General features: G+C 39.6%; 2 protein-coding genes across 3 annotated transcripts; one reads left to right on the top strand and one right to left on the bottom strand.

Annotated features, from left to right (window-relative positions):
- Positions 1–1457: 1457 nt before the first annotated feature.
- On the top strand, positions 1458–8658 carry cnga3a (cyclic nucleotide gated channel subunit alpha 3a). Of its 2 annotated transcripts, none has more exons than XM_010752910.3 (9): positions 1458–1694; positions 3478–3602; positions 3696–3791; positions 4746–4877; positions 5516–5575; positions 6094–6330; positions 6442–6543; positions 6625–6731; positions 6825–8658. In XM_010752910.3, the coding sequence occupies exons 2-9, from the start codon at positions 3502–3504 to the stop codon at positions 8219–8221; spliced, it is 2232 nt and encodes a 743-aa protein (XP_010751212.3). In that variant the 5' UTR covers positions 1458–1694; positions 3478–3501; the 3' UTR covers positions 8222–8658. The 2 variants fall into 2 exon arrangements, with proteins under 2 accessions (XP_010751212.3, XP_010751211.3); XM_010752909.3 differs by having other exon boundaries at positions 4701–4877.
- Positions 8659–9501: 843 nt separating this feature from the next.
- Positions 9502–17527, bottom strand: ube3a (ubiquitin protein ligase E3A). Its single transcript, XM_019275380.2, has 11 exons — positions 17233–17527; positions 15160–15204; positions 14620–14921; positions 13337–14538; positions 13083–13227; positions 12483–12688; positions 11578–11742; positions 11163–11318; positions 11003–11076; positions 10762–10905; positions 9502–10584 (listed from the first exon to the last, which is right to left on the bottom strand). Coding segments are annotated over exons 2-11 (2517 nt in total). The 5' UTR covers positions 15162–15204; positions 17233–17527; the 3' UTR covers positions 9502–10463.
- Positions 17528–17695: the final 168 nt, after the last annotated feature.

Genomic DNA, 17695 nt, shown 5'->3' with positions numbered 1-17695 from the left:
AAAGAAATGTTATTTCTAGCCGTTAGTGTCTATAGACTCTCTCTATATAAGCACCTTTTCTGTGGAGCCAGTACACTGTTAATGGATTGCCTTAATCCTCAAGTCTATTACCTTGTTAATTCCTTCAGGATTGAGATGAACACACAAGAAAAAACAAACATCAGATTCTGCAGCAGCATTGTTCATATATGATTTCCAGAGATGAGATCGATAGATGATTAAGTGAAGTTTGATTAAATATGAAAGCAGTTGGAGAGAATATACGACAAAATTGTAACTACATATAACCTCAGAGTATCTGTCAGTTAATTAATTTAGTTTAATATAAAAGAAGGCACAAAATGTTCTTCAAAAGTGCCCACATATCTTTAAGTGACCACGTCCATGAGGGGATATTAGGCGGCTGAAATAGGCACTCAAATCTAAGCTGGGATTAGTGGCGCAGCTCCGTATATTGCCAAGGGATTTCTCTTTTAACCTTATGCCTTCGGGTGATGTGGAGGGTGGTGCTGAGCTGTTGTGGTCAGACAGACACAGTGTAGATGTAGACGCTCCCTCACAGTCTGCTCAAAAAGTGACTGACCTCTAATTAATGTGATAGTTCTCATAGTACGGTATGAAGCCATGTGGATGCAGCATGTTCACATTCAAAAGTCAAAACAGTTTTATTTAATCCCACTGGTGGCAATTTGTTCAGAGCAGCTTCCCTTATGCTACACAAACATTACCGTGCTGAACGGATATAAAAGTGTGGAAGAGAAATAATTTGATAAATAAACTTGCTGAGCACATATAATACAGTACGATACAATACGATACAATACGATAGGTACGATACGATATGTACGATACAATAGGTACGATACGATAGGTACGATACGATATGTGCGATACGATACAACGCAATGCAATAGACTTCATTGATATTACCCGAGGAAATTCCATTGTTATAGCAGCTTATGTAACACGAATATACCCGATACCCCTTTCAAGTATACGGGTATGCATGTTGGATCACTTAAAAGTGACTAAATGCTAGAAAAAAAAAGTTTGGTTGGTCCAGATTATGTGAAACAAGCAATGGAAGAAGTACTGCACATCCTTGAATATCTCTCTTCCACAGTGTAAATACGCAGCCTAAAAGTACAAAAGTACATAAATAAGTTGAGCAAAATGTATTTAAAATGTCAAATATACTATAAATAGCAGAGAATTGTCTCATTACCTACATATCTGATTATTACTAATGTTTTATTAATGGTGCATCTGGTTGAGGTGGAGTTATTTTAGCTTTTATACTGTTGGTTAAACTCATCATAGATTTTTTCATATAATATTTTGTATATTATCTGCAGGAACTAATGAACCGCAGTTTGTGTCTGCGTTTTGTGCACAGTGATGGCAGGTACAGTGATGCACAGGTCTCCTCCCCTTGTCTGATCTGGGACCTGCTGGGAGCTCAGTCACTCCTCACTGCCTTCATCCAGCAGAGCCGCTGAAACCAGCAATGACCAGCCGGCGTCGATATTTTTGGTGACGCTGCACTGGGACAAAAAAAGGGATCGGAAATATTCTCGTGGAGATCAGAAACAGATCACATTTATGTTTTAAAGATGGGATTATATGGAAGCAAACAGAGGGGAATCGCTGGTTTGGTCGGTTTACAAAACTCAGTGTGAGAAGGCGTCAAACAGGTGAGCATTTATTCTGATGATGTGCAGTTTGAATACAGTAATTATCACAATTTCACGACTTTACAACATTATTCTGATAGTTTTTCAGGAAAATATATCTCATTTTATAAATCTGTCGGTGTCTATCTTTTTTTTTTTTTACTTTGATTCTCAGATGTTCTGCAGTTCATTGTCAGAGATGCTAAAATAAATTTCAATTAAAGCTTTTAAGGTCTGAATATTGTTTAAAAATGTCCAAAAAATGTGGATTTACAGCAACACTACAAAAACATATTGATCCATGGAGACACATATTTTAAAACTAAAGATATTCCAGTGTCATATGAATATTTAGGTTAGATGAAGATAAGTCTTCATCCAGTTAAGAGTCAAGGGCCAGTCTATTAATAATCAACAAATACATTTACATTTAAAATTGGATTTAATGATGATAATGAGCTCTTGCGGGTAAAAAAGTACATCAGAGAAGGTGGTGTCCTGATGAATATACAACCTAACTGCAAGCCTCAAGCCTCTTAGTGGGTCTTGACACCCACATGCAGCTGAGCAACTAATCTCCAGGAACAAAAATAACATTAATCATTAAACATTTTTGTTTCATTTTACACCTACAATTAAACAAAGACATGCTGAATCACATCACTCAGAGGAGAAGGATTGTCGTTATACTCATAGTCAGGCTTGTGCATAAATTCACTTATTTTAATTAGATACTGGACATAAAGTCATTGGCTTTTTTGTATCACTGTGTTTAAATTTCATCTGTGTGCTGTGTTGTACATTTTCACTGCGTGCAAATCATCATATAGGTTTTAAAATGAGTTTCAGTGTGATTTAAAATGGTAAATATGTTCACCACAGTGCAGGAAGTGATACTCATTTCAATATTTCTGAACCATCATCCTCTAGCCTGTGACTTAATACCATATTTGAAACAAAGGAAGCATCAGTAAAACATAGAAAAACATAAATAAATCACATTACAATCACAACAAATTTCTAATAACCTTCCCTCCCCTTACAGTTCATTATAAATCTCAGGATCAGTAAATCTACTGTGTGGCTCAGAGATTATTTTGTAACTCATATTTCGCGTCCCGGCACATCGTTGGTTTTACCTCTCGTCACCCTTAAAGCACTCAGCTTCTTGCTTGATTGTCAGTGTCATTAAATTTAGTGGGGGTTGGTTAACTCCCTGGTATTAGCACTAATCTACATGTGTGCAGGTGTTACAACCATTGGTGTTCCCCAGAGATCAGTGAGTCATTATTTACCAGTCGACAAAGAGTCTATTATTTGAATTTATTATTTTAATACTTGGATTTGGGTAGAAAGTCTAAAATCCATCCAAAAATATACATTCACGAGACTTTACAGGATGATCTGGCGGTTTCCTCAGACTCTACCTAGAACTTAAAGTAGTCTCTGCCCTGAGCCTCGTACAGTTGTACCTGTTCTTTAAGTGGCGCTCTAATAGACTTAACCTGCTATATACATGACTGAACATAGCAACTACTGTCGACCTGTAAGCCATAGCTTAGTTATTTTGAAAAAAAACAGCTCATCGTACAGAGAGAGGGCACTGATCCTGTTTAGTGTTAAAGACATAATGAGGATGTATTTTTAGGTGCTACTCTTAGACAGACAGTGAAAAGTGGCGTTCAGTAAACACATAAACAACAGAGCTCTCATGAGGGGAATAATTTGTTTTTGCTTTTTGCTTTCTGGCTAATGTAATGTGCTGTAATAATAGTGTGTTTTTCTCTGTATCTGTGTGCGACAGGCCAGCAGAGCTGGACAGGACAACATGGCAAAAGTCTGCAGTGAGAAGTCCCTTTTAACCAGACAACGTTTGTCCAGCAACACACCTGATGAAGAGCTGGCTGTCATTGAAAATGGAGACAGCAGGTCTGATAATCACCATGAAGACACATTTTTTTGTACCTTAGTGGTATATCTTATATGTTGATGATCTTGAGCTTTTCACCTGCTGTCTTCCAGGGCTCACTCTCTTGTCTCTTGTGAAGACATCTCTGAGAGAGGACTGTCTTCAGAGTCCCACAGGGGCTCATTTAGAGGTGCTGGGGCAATGGCCAGGTAACTTCTATAGTAGTAGTATAGTAGTACTTCTATGGTAGTTGGTATTTACCATTGGTGGAAAGTACATTTACTCAAGTAGTGTACTTTCAAGAAGAATTCAAGGTACTTAACTTGGGTGCTTCCATTTTATTCAACTTTCTTCTTTAATTCCTTTAATTCCTCTATATTTCAAGGTGAAATGTTGTACTTTTACTCCACTGTATTGGTCAGGTAGTTACATTTCAGATTAGGATGTGACATAAAAACATACGGTAATTTTAGGGTTAGGGGTTGAATTCAACACTTGCAACCTTTTTAGCCTCTGACCTCTTATGAAAAACATCAAATAGCTGTCACAGAGAAGCAAATATTTAGTCCAAAGTCTAAAAAAATTAATACATAGACAGAAATGTTTCTCTCTCTGCTCCCATGAATCATCTTGCAACCCCTCGGATTCATCTTCTGACCTATTGAGGCAATCTTATCGCTAGTTTGAGAACCACCGGTCGTAACTATCTAAAGGAAGTTAACAAACCAGATCTGTAACTTCTGAATGAGGAAGTTAAATCTGTGGAAACTGGACTTGGTTGTTGATCCGTGAAGGTGTTTCATCTCTCATCCAAGAGGCTTCTTCAGTTCTGACTGATGGGGAAACCCAGGTAACATCTTTGCGGATCCACAACCAAGTCCAGTTGCCCCAGATTTAACTCCTCTTAAAGAAAGATGACCTGGACGACTGAGAACCGTCACAGACTCCATATCTAACTATATATAATGTAGATAAACTAGCAACGCCTCCAACTGATACTGATACTTAAGGATCTGAATACTTTCTCCACCATTGGTATTTACATATTCTGTGAATAGTTGATCCCTAGACTAGACGGGTGTCACCTTGTCCCGTTTTGCCTCTTGCTAACCCTCTAGGCTCTCTTACTTCTTCTTCATGCTGTGGAACTGGACGTCTCACAGAGCGAACCCTGCAGCAGAAGAGAGACATGACTCTTTCCTGGAGCGCTTCAGAGGCCCTGAGCTCAAAGACATCTCCAGTCGAGAGAGCAATGCCCAGTCTGTGGGCCAGAACGACACAATCCGTAAGAGAAAGTAAGTAAAAGTGAAAGCTCGTCTTTCTTTGAGAAGAGTTAGATGAGAGGTGAAACATCTTCATGTACCTACAAACAAGTCAAGTACCGTAGCCCCGGTTTTAACTCTTCTCAAAGTACCGGACTGTGTAGCTGCGCTGCCGATGGTCAGTGCATAAAAGATTTCTGGACTAACAACGGTTCCATTGTTTGAGAAATCAAACAAACCCACTGAACAGGACAAATAATCTGAGGAACAACTCGTGATGTCTCAATGTGATGCGTCAAACTGGCCGGAACAGACGAAAATGACCCCACATACGTCATCTTTAGCGCTAATATTGTGTCATACATGTGGACAGGGCTTAGTTAAGAGAGAGACTCGAATCAGGTCCTTAACGTGATTGGATCACTTAAAAACTGATTGTTGGCTGCTGCACAAACCTCCCTCTCTAAGAAATCCAAACACACACCTCGTACTAGTGTTTTTATCGGAAGGGAAAAGAGAAGATTTAAAAAAAGAAAACAGATTTTTTTTATCAGAGGTAAATTAATAATTTTACAGGGACACATGACACAATTCACAAAGAGCTTTATTGTCTGACACTGTGAAGGTTCACTGTGCAAAAATTAATTTAATTAATTTCTTTCTTTCCAAAGTCTTGCCAGTAAGTGGCCGCTAGCTACTTACAACATGAATAACTGCAACAACACAGACGAGTAAGTGTCAGAAAATAGATTCAAAATAGAAGTAGAATAGAAAAATCAGTCATGGATTATGTTGGACATCAGTAGCATTGTGATAATGTGGTATACATAGCATAGTTGATAGCACAGAGTCCTTTGAAACAACATGTCCTTCATTGTGTTTCCTCCTGCGGATAAAACCTCTGTCCCTTTGTTTGATTGTGGGATTTTATTGTTACACGTTATGATGTGGGTTGTACAGATTTAACCATCAGGAATATTTGCATATGTAATGTAGAGACTGATAGTTAACTAACAGTGGTTTAAACTGAAAGAAGATATGCAAACTTACTGTGTTATGTTGCCATCTGATGGACAAATGTACAACCTGCACCAAAGCTCCCAACAAAGCCTTCAATCACAAATTTTTGAAACCTCCATTAGAGCCTCGTATGTGTAGTCTGCTAGCTCTCTCTGACAGCCCCTCATAGACCACCTCCGTCTTTATTTTGTTTTTTACAAGCATAAAAATCTAAACTTGTGGTCTGTAGCAAAAAAGAGGACAAAAAAGAGGAGATTAAAAAAGATGAGAAAAAAGAGGAGGAGAAAAAAGACGGGGAGAAGAAAGACGAGAAGAAAGACGAGAAGAAGGACGAGAAGAAAGACGAGAAGAAGGATGAGAAGAAAGACGAGAAGAAAGACGAGAAGAAGGACGAGAAGAAGGACGAGAAGAAAGATGACAAGAAGAAAGATGATAAAAAAGATGATAAAAAGAAAGAGGCGCCACCGTAAGTATACAGTTAGATATAGGTCAAATGGGACTAGGAAATTTAATTAGAGGAAACAAAATGTGTGTTGTGTACAAAATCCTGCGTCATTAAGTAATGTGTTGTTTTTAGGAAAGAAATCTGGATTATGGATCCAGCCGCAGACCAGTACTACAGATGGCTGTCCATCATCGCAGCCCCGGTATTTTATAACCTGATGATGATTGTGACAAGGTATTTTCCATTCAACATGCCTTAAATCTTCACTCATTTGGACGTTTAGAACATTTAAAACATGTTCTGCTTATCTTCTAGAGCCTGTTTTAATGAACTCCAGGACACATACACAACCCTCTGGATAGTCTTGGACTATGGCTCAGATGCGCTCTACCTTGCAGACACATTTGTCAGATCAAGAACAGGTTGGATTCTTGAAAATATCTCAAGACAGAATTTATATGTGTACTCCATTGTAGTTTTTGGATTTGGCTCCTAATTTTGTGTTTGTCCCTCAGGTTATCTGGAACAAGGTCTGCTGGTAAAAGATGCCAAAAAACTGAGAAGTAAATACAGAACAACATCTCAGTTCAAATACGATATGATCTCAATGATACCCACTGATCTGCTGTTTCTGAAATTTGGATTCAACAACCCGGAGTTCAGATTCAACCGTCTTTGCAAAATATCGAGGCTTTTTGAGTTCTTCGAGCGGACTGAAACCAGAACCAGCTTCCCAAACGTACTTCGTATCAGCAATCTCGTACTTTACATCCTTGTTATTATCCACTGGAATGCGTGTATGTTCTTTGCCATTTCGAAAACCATTGGTTTTGGATCTGACACGTGGGTATATCCCAATATCAGCCACCCGGAGTATGGTCGTTTGGCCAGAAAGTACATCTACTCCTTGTATTGGTCCACACTAACCCTCACTACCATTGGAGAGACACCTCCACCAGTCAAGGATGTTGAATTCCTCTTTGTCATTTCCGACTTCCTCACCGGTGTATTGATCTTTGCTAGTATTGTCGGTAATGTTGGTGCCATGATCTCCAACATGAATGCCTCTCGTGCTGAGTTCCAGGCGAAGATCGACTCCATAAAGCAGTACATGCAGTTTCGAAAGGTCACCAAAGACCTGGAGGCCAGAGTCATCAAATGGTTTGACTACCTGTGGACTGAGAAGAAGACCTGTGATGAGAAGGAAGTCTTGAAGAACCTCCCAGACAAGCTCAGGGCTGAGATTGCCATCAACGTCCATTTGGATACCCTGAAAAAAGTGCGTATTTTCCAAGATTGTGAAGCCGGGCTGCTGATTGAATTGGTGCTGAAGCTGCAGCCACAGGTGTTTAGTCCTGGAGATTACATTTGTAAGAAGGGAGATATTGGCAGGGAGATGTACATCATCAAGGAAGGGAAGCTAGCCGTGGTGGCTGATGATGGAGTTACTCAGTTTGTAGTGCTTAGTGATGGCGCATACTTTGGAGAAATCAGTATCTTGGGTATCAAGGGCAGTAAAGCTGGCAACAGGAGAACAGCCAACATCAGAAGCGTAGGCTACTCTGATCTCTTTGCCCTGTCCAAGGACGACTTGATGGAAGCTCTCACTGAGTATCCAGATGCCAAAAAAGCTCTGGAGGAGAAGGGGAAAGCCATTCTGATGAAAGACAACCTGATTGATGAGGCAGTCGCCAACGCCGGTGCCGACCCCAAAGACATAGAGGAGAAGATTATCAAACTACAGGGCAATCTGGACGACATGCAGACCAAGTTCGCGAGGCTGATGGCGGAGTTAACGTCCAGCCAGACGAGGATGAAGAAGAGGGTGACTGAGATGGAGGCCAAAGTGAAATCCGTACGACCAGAGGACCTGACAGAAGTGGTAGCCGACAAAGACAAAAAAGTGCAGTAATCTGAGAGACGCCCGAGAACTTTACCAGAAACAAAGGGATTTTTTTCATTTAGAATAGTAGTGACACTTTTCAAAGGCCCATGTTTATATCTATTTATACATCTGTTTCTTGTCATCATAACGTGTCAAATTGTGTACAGTGTATACAGAAAATACCTTTATCTTTTTTGTGTGTACGCTATGATCGACTACCTGAGTATATTGATCAGAAGCACTCATGTATGCAAAGAAAACTGGCTTTTCATAGCCTTAGAATATTGAGGAATGATTTTTTTTGATCAGTATTGACAGAAAATATGTTGATCAACCTGTGAAGTATGAACTACAATACATAATAATGCAGCTGCAATATCCATTTGATACTGTATGTGAGTGTACAAACCCAAATTCAGTTTTGTTTATAAGTTATCGGCATACACTATCAGTTGTAAATTGCAACGTTGCATGTGAATAAAAATTAAAATGTTCATATAACAAAACTCTTTGTGTCTAGATTTTCATTTTGAAGAAAAGTTCTGTGAGTATTGTAATATATATTTCTCAGTGAGTCTTCAAATATTCTTCAAGTGTTTGTGATTTGATTGACAGTGATCAAACAACCCAACGTCATCAGATTTTCATTCAAATGTTGTTAAATCTTGATTTGTGTCAGTACTTCTTCCAACTAACACCAACCCAAGTGACAATATGATAAAACCCAAACTGTTTCTGCTTATGTAGGATCTATTTTTAGTCATAGTAAGAACCTGGGAATTTTTTTAAGTTTTCAAGGCTTTTAAATCTCCATTAACTGATTTTTTTTAAAGGTGAATAAAGGCGAACTTCACAAACAAAACACATGATGACACATATGAAGCTACATAAGGACTCATTTGGCTTACAGCAGAAATAAACATGTTTACAGCCTGGTACAACAAAAACAGTTTTGGTCTCTGTAGCTAATTTCCCCGTTCATGACAACTGTACTGAGGGTGAATTTTTATAGAAGTCACCTGTTCAAATTATATTAAGGTTTAAAGTTATGCAGACTGCAACCACTTTGATTGACAGGTATGTGCCATTACAGGTGGCTTGTTTGAGCAACCAGGCTTCATTCAGTCCATTTTTAGATTAGCTGGGAGGCGGCAGCCAGAGCCACCACATGCTGAGCTTCAAAACAGCTCTTCTTCACCTGCGGGATACGATATCCTTATTCTATACAGCCTATGGTTAAAACAAGATTATAGCAGCCTTAAGTTGGGCATCATATGTTGTTTAGTGGATATTAATGACAAATTTTATGTATTTTTACACCTTTATTTACTTTGCATAACATTGGCTTTACATCAGAGTTTCACATTATCTGCACATTCTTTATGTACCTGAGATATTTGGCCAAATAAAACATTTCGTGTGACTCTTTTCATTATATAGGCATTGCACATTTGGCAGTTGCACTCACAAATGTGCAATCAGAAACACTAAATAGCAAAACAAACCAAGGGAAGAGAAACACTTCTTTCAGGATGTGAAAGTCTAAACCGACCAGTCAGTACGTACATTTTGAAACCTTTGCAAGCTATCGAAAACCACACCGCCTGGTCAGGTCGTCTGCTTCACGACACGCAGTATTCATTTTCTATGTAATACAACAGGCACAACACAGAAATACTTTAAAATAACCTTTAGGTTAGCGGTGAGTTTGTTCTCACTCTGACAGGATTTAAATCGAAGCTTGTCAGAGAGGCTATTTGTGTTAGCAGTAATACAAAAGGCTTCACCTCAATATTCTTCAATGACAATCATAACCGAGGAGCACCATTATGCTCAGTCCGCTTAATTGTGGGAAGACAGCCTGAGGACTGAACACTACTACGCCGTGAAGAGCTGTAAAACATAAGAAAATTCAAACTAAGTCAATAAATATACTGTATGTGCTGGCAATCACTAAAATCATGTGTATAAGTGCACTTTCACAGTTTCACAAATCATAAATATTGTTCATGTTTGCCCGGAAACAAAAAACACACAAGACAAAAATAAGTAAGTGCCATGTTAAACTCTTTGGGAAACTAACGTACTGATATGAAACTAGCTTTCAAAAGACCTCAGAGTGAAAGGCCGACCGTGGAGTATGACTGTTAAGGGTTGGTTAGGCACAGGGTTATTGCAGCATTTTGTTTCATTTTTGTGATACTCCCTTTTTCATTGTTTTGTTTTTGTTGTTAAAATGCCGTCACAGACAACTTTCTTTGTGGAGCTGTCACAGCATCCCAAATCCTTTGGCATAGGTAATAGCCTTAAGGAGTCTTTCCCTCAGTTTTTCCTTGGAGGAGTATTCTGGGAGGAGCAGCGCATTAAAGCAGGTGTGAGAGGTCGGTAACCTGAAAGAAAGAGCATTAAAAATGGGATGAACGTGAAGTGACAGATAAGATAGATAATTGGTGTATTTTAAAGGTATGTCAAAAGTACAGAAATAATGCCCTGCTTGAAACAGCTCTCTGGGACAAAAGTGCTGAAAACATCTAAATAAAACCTCCAGAAAGCTGACTGTTCTGTACCTGTCTGTGTCGGAGCCGTTCTTAGCGATGATCATTTTTAATTTGCCAAGACCGCCGACCGGCGCTCTGTCTGTGCCGGTGGTAAACTGTAGGAACAATCTCTTCTGCTCCTCTCCAAACGAGTGGATCGTTTCCCAGAAATCTCTGCGTGCAGACAGTGAAAAACAACTTTAAACATCAATGATCGGGTGGATAAAACCTGCCTCTGTATGTAAAACGTGTTTTTAAGATGATGACTTACTTGATGATTTGACTATCTTTGCTATAACCTCCATCGTACTCTGTTGTCTTCTCGAGTGCTTCAAAGTCGAGTTTCTGTGAAATCCCAAGAGACTCATAGAGTCAGTCATAAAACTGGCTACAACAAAGTCAAAAAATAAATAAAAGGTTTGTTTCCTTACCCTGCTTCCACAGATAAGCAGCTCCACTTCCTCAGGTCTGAACAAATATTTCAGCGGGGACTCATTTGTGACCATTAGGAAACCTTTCTTGAAGGCTTTGAATTGTCTCTCCACGCTCTTGTTCAGTATGTACTCGGTATACAGGTCCACAAACTCCTGTAAATTATGGACATAAAAAGCAGAACACAGCTGTTAAATGTACAGCAAAGCAACTTCTCAGTATTTACTTTCATAACTGCATGAAGTGAACATGAACCTTGGCTTCTTGCCTTTAGAATTAAATAATGTAATGTACCACTGTCAAACCACTGTCCTGCCACTACCAGATACAGGTCGATGCAGCTCTTTGCTGACTCTAACCTCTTTCTTGAACCATTACACAGTGCACTGTTGTGATTTTAAAAAAGGACTTCACCTGTCTATTCTCCTTAGTAACAGGGATCTGGTCTCCCTGCTCCTTTAAGTCATATAAGACAGGACTTCCAAAAAGGTCTTTGTGTGATATCTGGAAGGTGAGCATCATGTCTTCCTCGACGTTGCCAGTGAAATCAAGCAACTCCTTCAGACTCTGGTAGAGAACCTGCAAGATAAAGAAGAACCTGCTGTTAAATAAATAGCTGGGAGATTTCTTTCTTGCTTTCTTGTCAAGAGTTCGGTGAGAAGATTCATATCGCTTTCATGTCTGTCTGTTAAATAGAGCTACGGCCAGACGACTGTTGTGTAATCCACCTCTAAAACTCATGTTACATCTGTTTTTGTTTAACCTGCACAAAAATAAAGAGCAAAAAAACGACAAGTTACAGTTTTATGGGAGGTTATGCGCTGGAAGTATTTGTAGAAAGACGTATCCTTAAGAGTCTCATCACATGTTGCCCCCTGCAGCCACTCTTTATGCTCACAGTCTCCTGGTTGTAGCCAAAGCCAATATGAAAGTGCCAGAAACTGCAGCTCCTCGAACGTCAGCACACGTTAACTCCAACCACGATCCACGTCTTTTCCCATTTTTAGATGAGCCTGGACGCAGCGGCAGCCAGAGCCACCGCACTCTGAGCTTCACATCAGCCTGGTTTAAGCCTTACATTATAGTACGGTACAAACATGAGAGGTAGTATCAGTCTTCTCATCTAAACTCTCGGCAAGAAAGCAAATCAGAACGTGTCCTAAAATGTTGTGGTTTGTTTCCAGCAACTCTGAAAACTTTACTATGCTGCATAATTTTCTTGATTTTACCAGTACCATCTTTATATCACCAAAACATTTGGAAACACAGAACTGTTATCATTTTTCACTGCATATTAACTTAGGAGAAAGTTACTGTACTGGATGTGAGTCTGACAGGTCCAAAAAGGTCCCTTTCTTGCCCATGAGTTTCCTGTAGACAACCATCGGGAAATGTACGTCCAGGATGCAGTTGTTGTAAATGGCGAGCCCCAGGACGAGTCCGACGAGAGTGTACTGAGCTTCATTCTCCAGTGAGGATGAATTGAACCAAAAAAGTTTTGTCTCGTCGTCGTAGGTGAACATCCCTGTTCAGAAAGAGAGAAAAACATGTAAGGAACAATACAATACTTAAAGCAATAGTTAGACATTTTGTGAAGTGACTTCCTTGCAGAGAGAAAAGAGCAATATTTTTATGAAGTTACAGTTAACAGCTTAGCACAAAGATTATATGGTATATCTTTAATTTTATAATTTAATTCTGGGCGAAACATTTCCTTCAGTCTTGTCTTTAACAGCTGCAGCTCAGAACAGAAAGTTGGTGCACCTAGCCAAGAAACAGACCTTCATATACCGTTAATTTGTTTCAGAGGTTCTGTTAGTCAGACTTTTCTACCTGTGGACAGAGCCAGGCGAGTCGTTTCTCTGTTTCAAGTCGTAATATTAAGCTATAAGAAAGTGGTATCGATCTAAGTGTATTACCTATGTCAGGGTTGAAAATTTCCTCCAACACCAGCTGAAAGAACTCCTTTGAAACCCCTCCCTCGTCTACACCTTGCTCCCCCTCAAACTCAACAAACAGCTGCTTCTTCAGGTCAGACGGGTTCTCCATGGAGATCATCTCCAGCTGCAACACAGGGGTGAGGAGGGGGGATTGAATTCAGTGACAACTACAGCAGGACTGAGCCTCAATGTGACATCCCGTGCACGTGTGATGGTAACATATTGTAACTCACTCTGACGAGGGCGTCGTCGATGATGTGATCTCTGCGTACTTTGAGCTTAAGATAAGGGTTTGGCTGCTGGCCCTGGACCATGCTGTAGAGGGCCGTGAGGCGTCGCTCGCTGTACATTCGGATCCTGTTGTCGTAGTACAGTCCTTGGCTCTTGGTGATGACGTTGAGAATGAAGGGGCAGCTCTGGAAAGAAAACTTGGTCTCAGCGTTGACCTTGAAGAACGTGAAATCCTTGTCCATCTCCACCACTTCGTTTACTGACTCGTTAATAAAATCCTCAAAGGGGATGAGCGGTTTTATGCCGTCTATAGATCTGACACCAAGTTCTTTCTCCAGAGGATCGACCCGGGGGCCCTTCTTATAGAGCTGCTCCTCACCTAGCAGCTCATGCAGGGTGATCTCGTCTACCTCGGTGTCTTCCTCGTCCTCGTCGTTGTGCTCCACATCCACGATGCCACCTTGGAGACTCGCGTAGAAGGCAACTTTTAAACACTGGGTCGCGGCCACCACCGTCTCATCGTCATTTATCAAATTTTCACTGTCATACTCATTGCTAATGACTGTGAAAGTGATGAGCTGCTGGAAGGTCTCCATCATACGCCGGGTGTGTTGGAGACCGTACATGGACCAGAGCTTTGAGAGCCTGGCGAGCGCAGTCACCGGCAGTTTGCTCATCGCTTTGCAGAACTGTGGCAATGCCACCTCCAGGTACTCTGGGCTGTGGAGGTTACTGTTCTCCAACACGATGATGAAGATATTCAGGTAATCGGGGTTTGTTTCGTACACATCGAGGTACTCCAGGTCAAGTTCCATATTCGGAGTGAGGAAAATAATTGCGTTTACGAGAGCTGCCTCCACCTGGTCGATGTTCAGAAGTCTGTCATAGACCCTCCTCACAGCGCAGATGTCCACCGTAACCTCACAAGGGTCGAACATTTCGTTAGCACCCTCGTCTGGTGAAGCAGCTGCAGAGGAAGCACCCATCTCCTCTGACTTTTGCTTCTCGTGCTTGTCCGCATCGGTTGGTTTAAAAGAGTCATGGTTTTCAGTAGCGTTGGGTTCATCCTTCCTGAAGCACTTCATCAGGGCCTCAGCGTTGGAGAAAATCCTGCCGATGATGCGGACGAGAGCGGAGTAGTCCCCTTTCTCCTCGCAGGAACTCAGGATCATACATACTGTGTTCTCTGTGAGATAGTGAACATCTGGAAAGAAAAAAGTGAAATCTGAATTAACACAGTGAACTGATTCAAAGTCAGTAAGAGTCCGAGTCAGTTACACAGTACCTGAGAAATCCTCCTTGAGGGGAAAGAGGTCCGCGTTGCTCATCTTACCGTCAAGATGAGTGTTTTCGTGTTCACAGGAGTCTGACTGCGCGGCGTCAGTTTCTTTCTTGGACGGGTGAGGATTGCAGAGTTTGGCATTAATCTTAAACAGCTCAAGCGCTTTGGCAGCTGCTGAATTGTTATCCAAAGGTTGAAAATCACAACATGATGCGCAAAACTCATTCGTGCAGTCGCCATTTCCACAGCCTTCAGTTAACTGCCGAAAGTAGCGCTCAATTAGATGCTTTGCAGCCGCTCTGTTCCTGCATAGGATATTTAAACATAAAGTCAGACTCATGAGTCATCTATGGTTAGGAATAAAGAAGCATAAAACACAATGCAATGCAAATAATAAAAACAGAGCTGAATACAGAACAAGAACTGACACATGTTCTTGTTTTAAAAGGCTCTTTTGAAGACATAACGACACAGAGTTGGAAATCACAGATAAAAAAAACATGGATATTAGTTTAGCTACTCGTTGTGTGCAGGTCGACTTACATTCGGCTGGATTCAGGAATCGTCCTGCAGGTCCAATTTACAGTCCTGTGAGAGAGAAATTGAGCAATTATGTTAAATTTTACTTGAATAATGTGAAAAAAAACAACAGCCTATATTAAATAACAGCTGCTGGATATCGCAGATATCTGATGTCAGGCTACATTATCATCTGATCTAATTTATCTATATATTTTTATTATTTTTAGGCAACTTAAGGAGTGTCTATGCCTATTTCGGGTAACACTAGTAACAACTGTTGATGACACCGTGCGTACGGAGACCTCACTGGTCAAAACTTTATCATAAACAGTATTACACATTTGGGCGGCAGTAGCTCAGTCCATAGGGACTTGGCTTGGGAACTGGAGGGTGGCCGGTTCAAGTCCCACATGGACCAAAAATATGGGCACTGCCAAGGTGCCCTTGAGCAAGGCACTGATCCCCCACAACTGCTGAAAGCATGTCAAAATAAAATAGAGTGAAAAAAGAATTTCCCCATTGAGGTATAAATAAAGTATATCTTCTTATTAATGTGCATTTTGATTTTTCTCTTTCGGATCAGCTGAACTGGCCTTGCAGCATTACAGTATGTAACTGGTTTTAATTTATGATTCTTTAAGGGTAATCTGTCAGATTTGGGGGTGCAGCCTCACATCTTGGTCTCTCTTTTGAAAATTGACACTATGTGTCTCAATGAGATTATTCGTCTAAAATAAAAATTAAATTAAAATATAAGAAAAAAAACTTTGGTTTGATGTTCTGATTTGCATAGAATCACCTGAAAATTAATTATTATATATATTATATATATATTTTATTAGCTTAGACCGAGCACTTAATTTCTACTGACTTTTTAAATTATTTTTTTAAACTTTATTGCAAAATACAATAAATAAGCATATTTAAATACAATTAGAAGTTGTTGCTTTCAGACTGAACGTAGCATTTCTTACATTCAAGAAAACAGGGTTAACAGAACAACATATAAAGTAAAATTCTTATAGGGGATAATCAAAAGTAAAGTTGATAACTGTCATACAGCAATAGGGATTTCTTTGTTTCATAAGTTTTAAAGAGTCAAAGTAAACGTGGGTTATTTGAGAATTTACTTTTTTGTAGAAAGCATTTGGCGAGTATAACCAAATTATTTATGTTTTATTCTAGTTTTCGTTCTAGAATGAAACCAAATAACATAATATCTACAGACTGTGGGGGGTCCATTTCATTTTGAACCACCATGTTTCTACAGTAGCCCGGAATGACAAACCAATACTGGCTCTAGAAAAAAAGGGGTGACGTGAGGGGTGTTCAATCAGAACAACACACCACTAAATGACACACTGCACCTACATATTAGAGCTACGTATAAACAACATAAAGGAGATAAAGTAAACTATACACTAAAAGTGATGAAATTAAACGTAAAGTAATTTTAAGTATTCTTACATATTACTTAAATTGCTCAATATATTAGCCTGGTTAATCGCCTAAAAATATGAATTATAGGGTTACATTTTTCAGACTAAATCTGACACACTGCACCTTTAAGTGGTATATATATATATATATATACACACTCCCTTATGTTATAAACTAACATTAAAGGAGATATTTAAGTAAACTATACATGAAATTAAACTGTAAAGTATATTTTAAGTAATTCTTACATATTACTTAAATTGCTCAATATATTAAGCCTGGTTAATCACCTGAAAATATAAATTATTAGGGTTATATGTTTATTAGCTTAATATCTACAGACTAAATCTGACACACTGCACCTTTAAGTGGACTATATATTATATACACTCCCTTATGTTATAAACTAACATTGAAGGAGATATTTAAGTAAAGTATACATCTAAAAGTTGCATGAAATTAAACTGTAAAGTATATTTTAAGTATTTTTTTTACATATTACTTAATTATTCATGAATATATTAAGCCTGGTTAGAGTCCACAGTGGACAGCAGTGTGTTTCATCTGTGTTATTATCAAATACAGGACGTGAAGGCAGCACGGATTACCGTCAGATTCAGTGTTTATGTCTCGGCTTCATGTAACGTTACTAACCTTTGATCAGGGATACAGTCTGTACCTGTCTGTCGCTCTGTCTGTCTGCCTGTCTGTCAGTGACAGTGCAAAAAATAAAACGTGCTGTCAGTCAGAGAGCTGCTGTGACGACATCCAGCCGCTCGAGTCTGCGCCGGTCCCGTTAAAACGCTGAACGATGTTCAACGACACGTCGCTGAAGCGAGTTTGAAGCGTGACAGAAAGTCTGAAAGTCTGATTGTTGTTTTTGTTTGAGTCACAGCACTATTTCATCCTCCACCATCTTGTAAACAACAGATATACCCCGACATGCAACGCGGGGGCTGTCAAACTAGTGATGTGTCGTTCGTGAACGAGCCGGTTCAAAGAAACGAGTCTTTTTTTTAGTGTGTTTATTAACTTTCAGAATAAACAATCACACTCCAATCAGAATCAGAAATACTAATCTCAGGGGGAAATTATATGTAAACACGTAACCATCTAT

The sequence above is a fragment of the Larimichthys crocea genome, chromosome XVII (genome assembly GCF_000972845.2).
Source record: "Larimichthys crocea isolate SSNF chromosome XVII, L_crocea_2.0, whole genome shotgun sequence".
NCBI lineage: Eukaryota > Metazoa > Chordata > Actinopteri > Sciaenidae > Larimichthys > Larimichthys crocea.
The sequence above is the reverse complement of the archived record's forward strand: the minus strand, read 5'-3'. Positions and strand labels throughout refer to the sequence as shown.

Bases quoted from the DNA above. Each gene is read 5' to 3' on its own strand.
- cnga3a (XM_010752909.3), top strand. From the start codon at position 3,502: ATGGCAAAAGTCTGCAGTGAGAAGTCCCTTTTAACCAGACAACGTTTG. The intron at 5,576-6,093 runs GTAAGTGTCAGA...TGTGGTCTGTAG, and splicing joins AACTGCAACAACACAGACGA to CAAAAAAGAGGACAAAAAAG. The intron at 6,544-6,624 runs GTATTTTCCATT...CTTATCTTCTAG, and splicing joins CTGATGATGATTGTGACAAG to AGCCTGTTTTAATGAACTCC.
- ube3a (XM_019275380.2), bottom strand. The intron at 13,228-13,336 runs GTGAGTTACAAT...CCTGTGTTGCAG, and splicing joins TCGACGACGCCCTCGTCAGA to CTGGAGATGATCTCCATGGA. The intron at 12,689-13,082 runs GTAATACACTTA...CTTTCTGAACAG, and splicing joins AATTTTCAACCCTGACATAG to GGATGTTCACCTACGACGAC.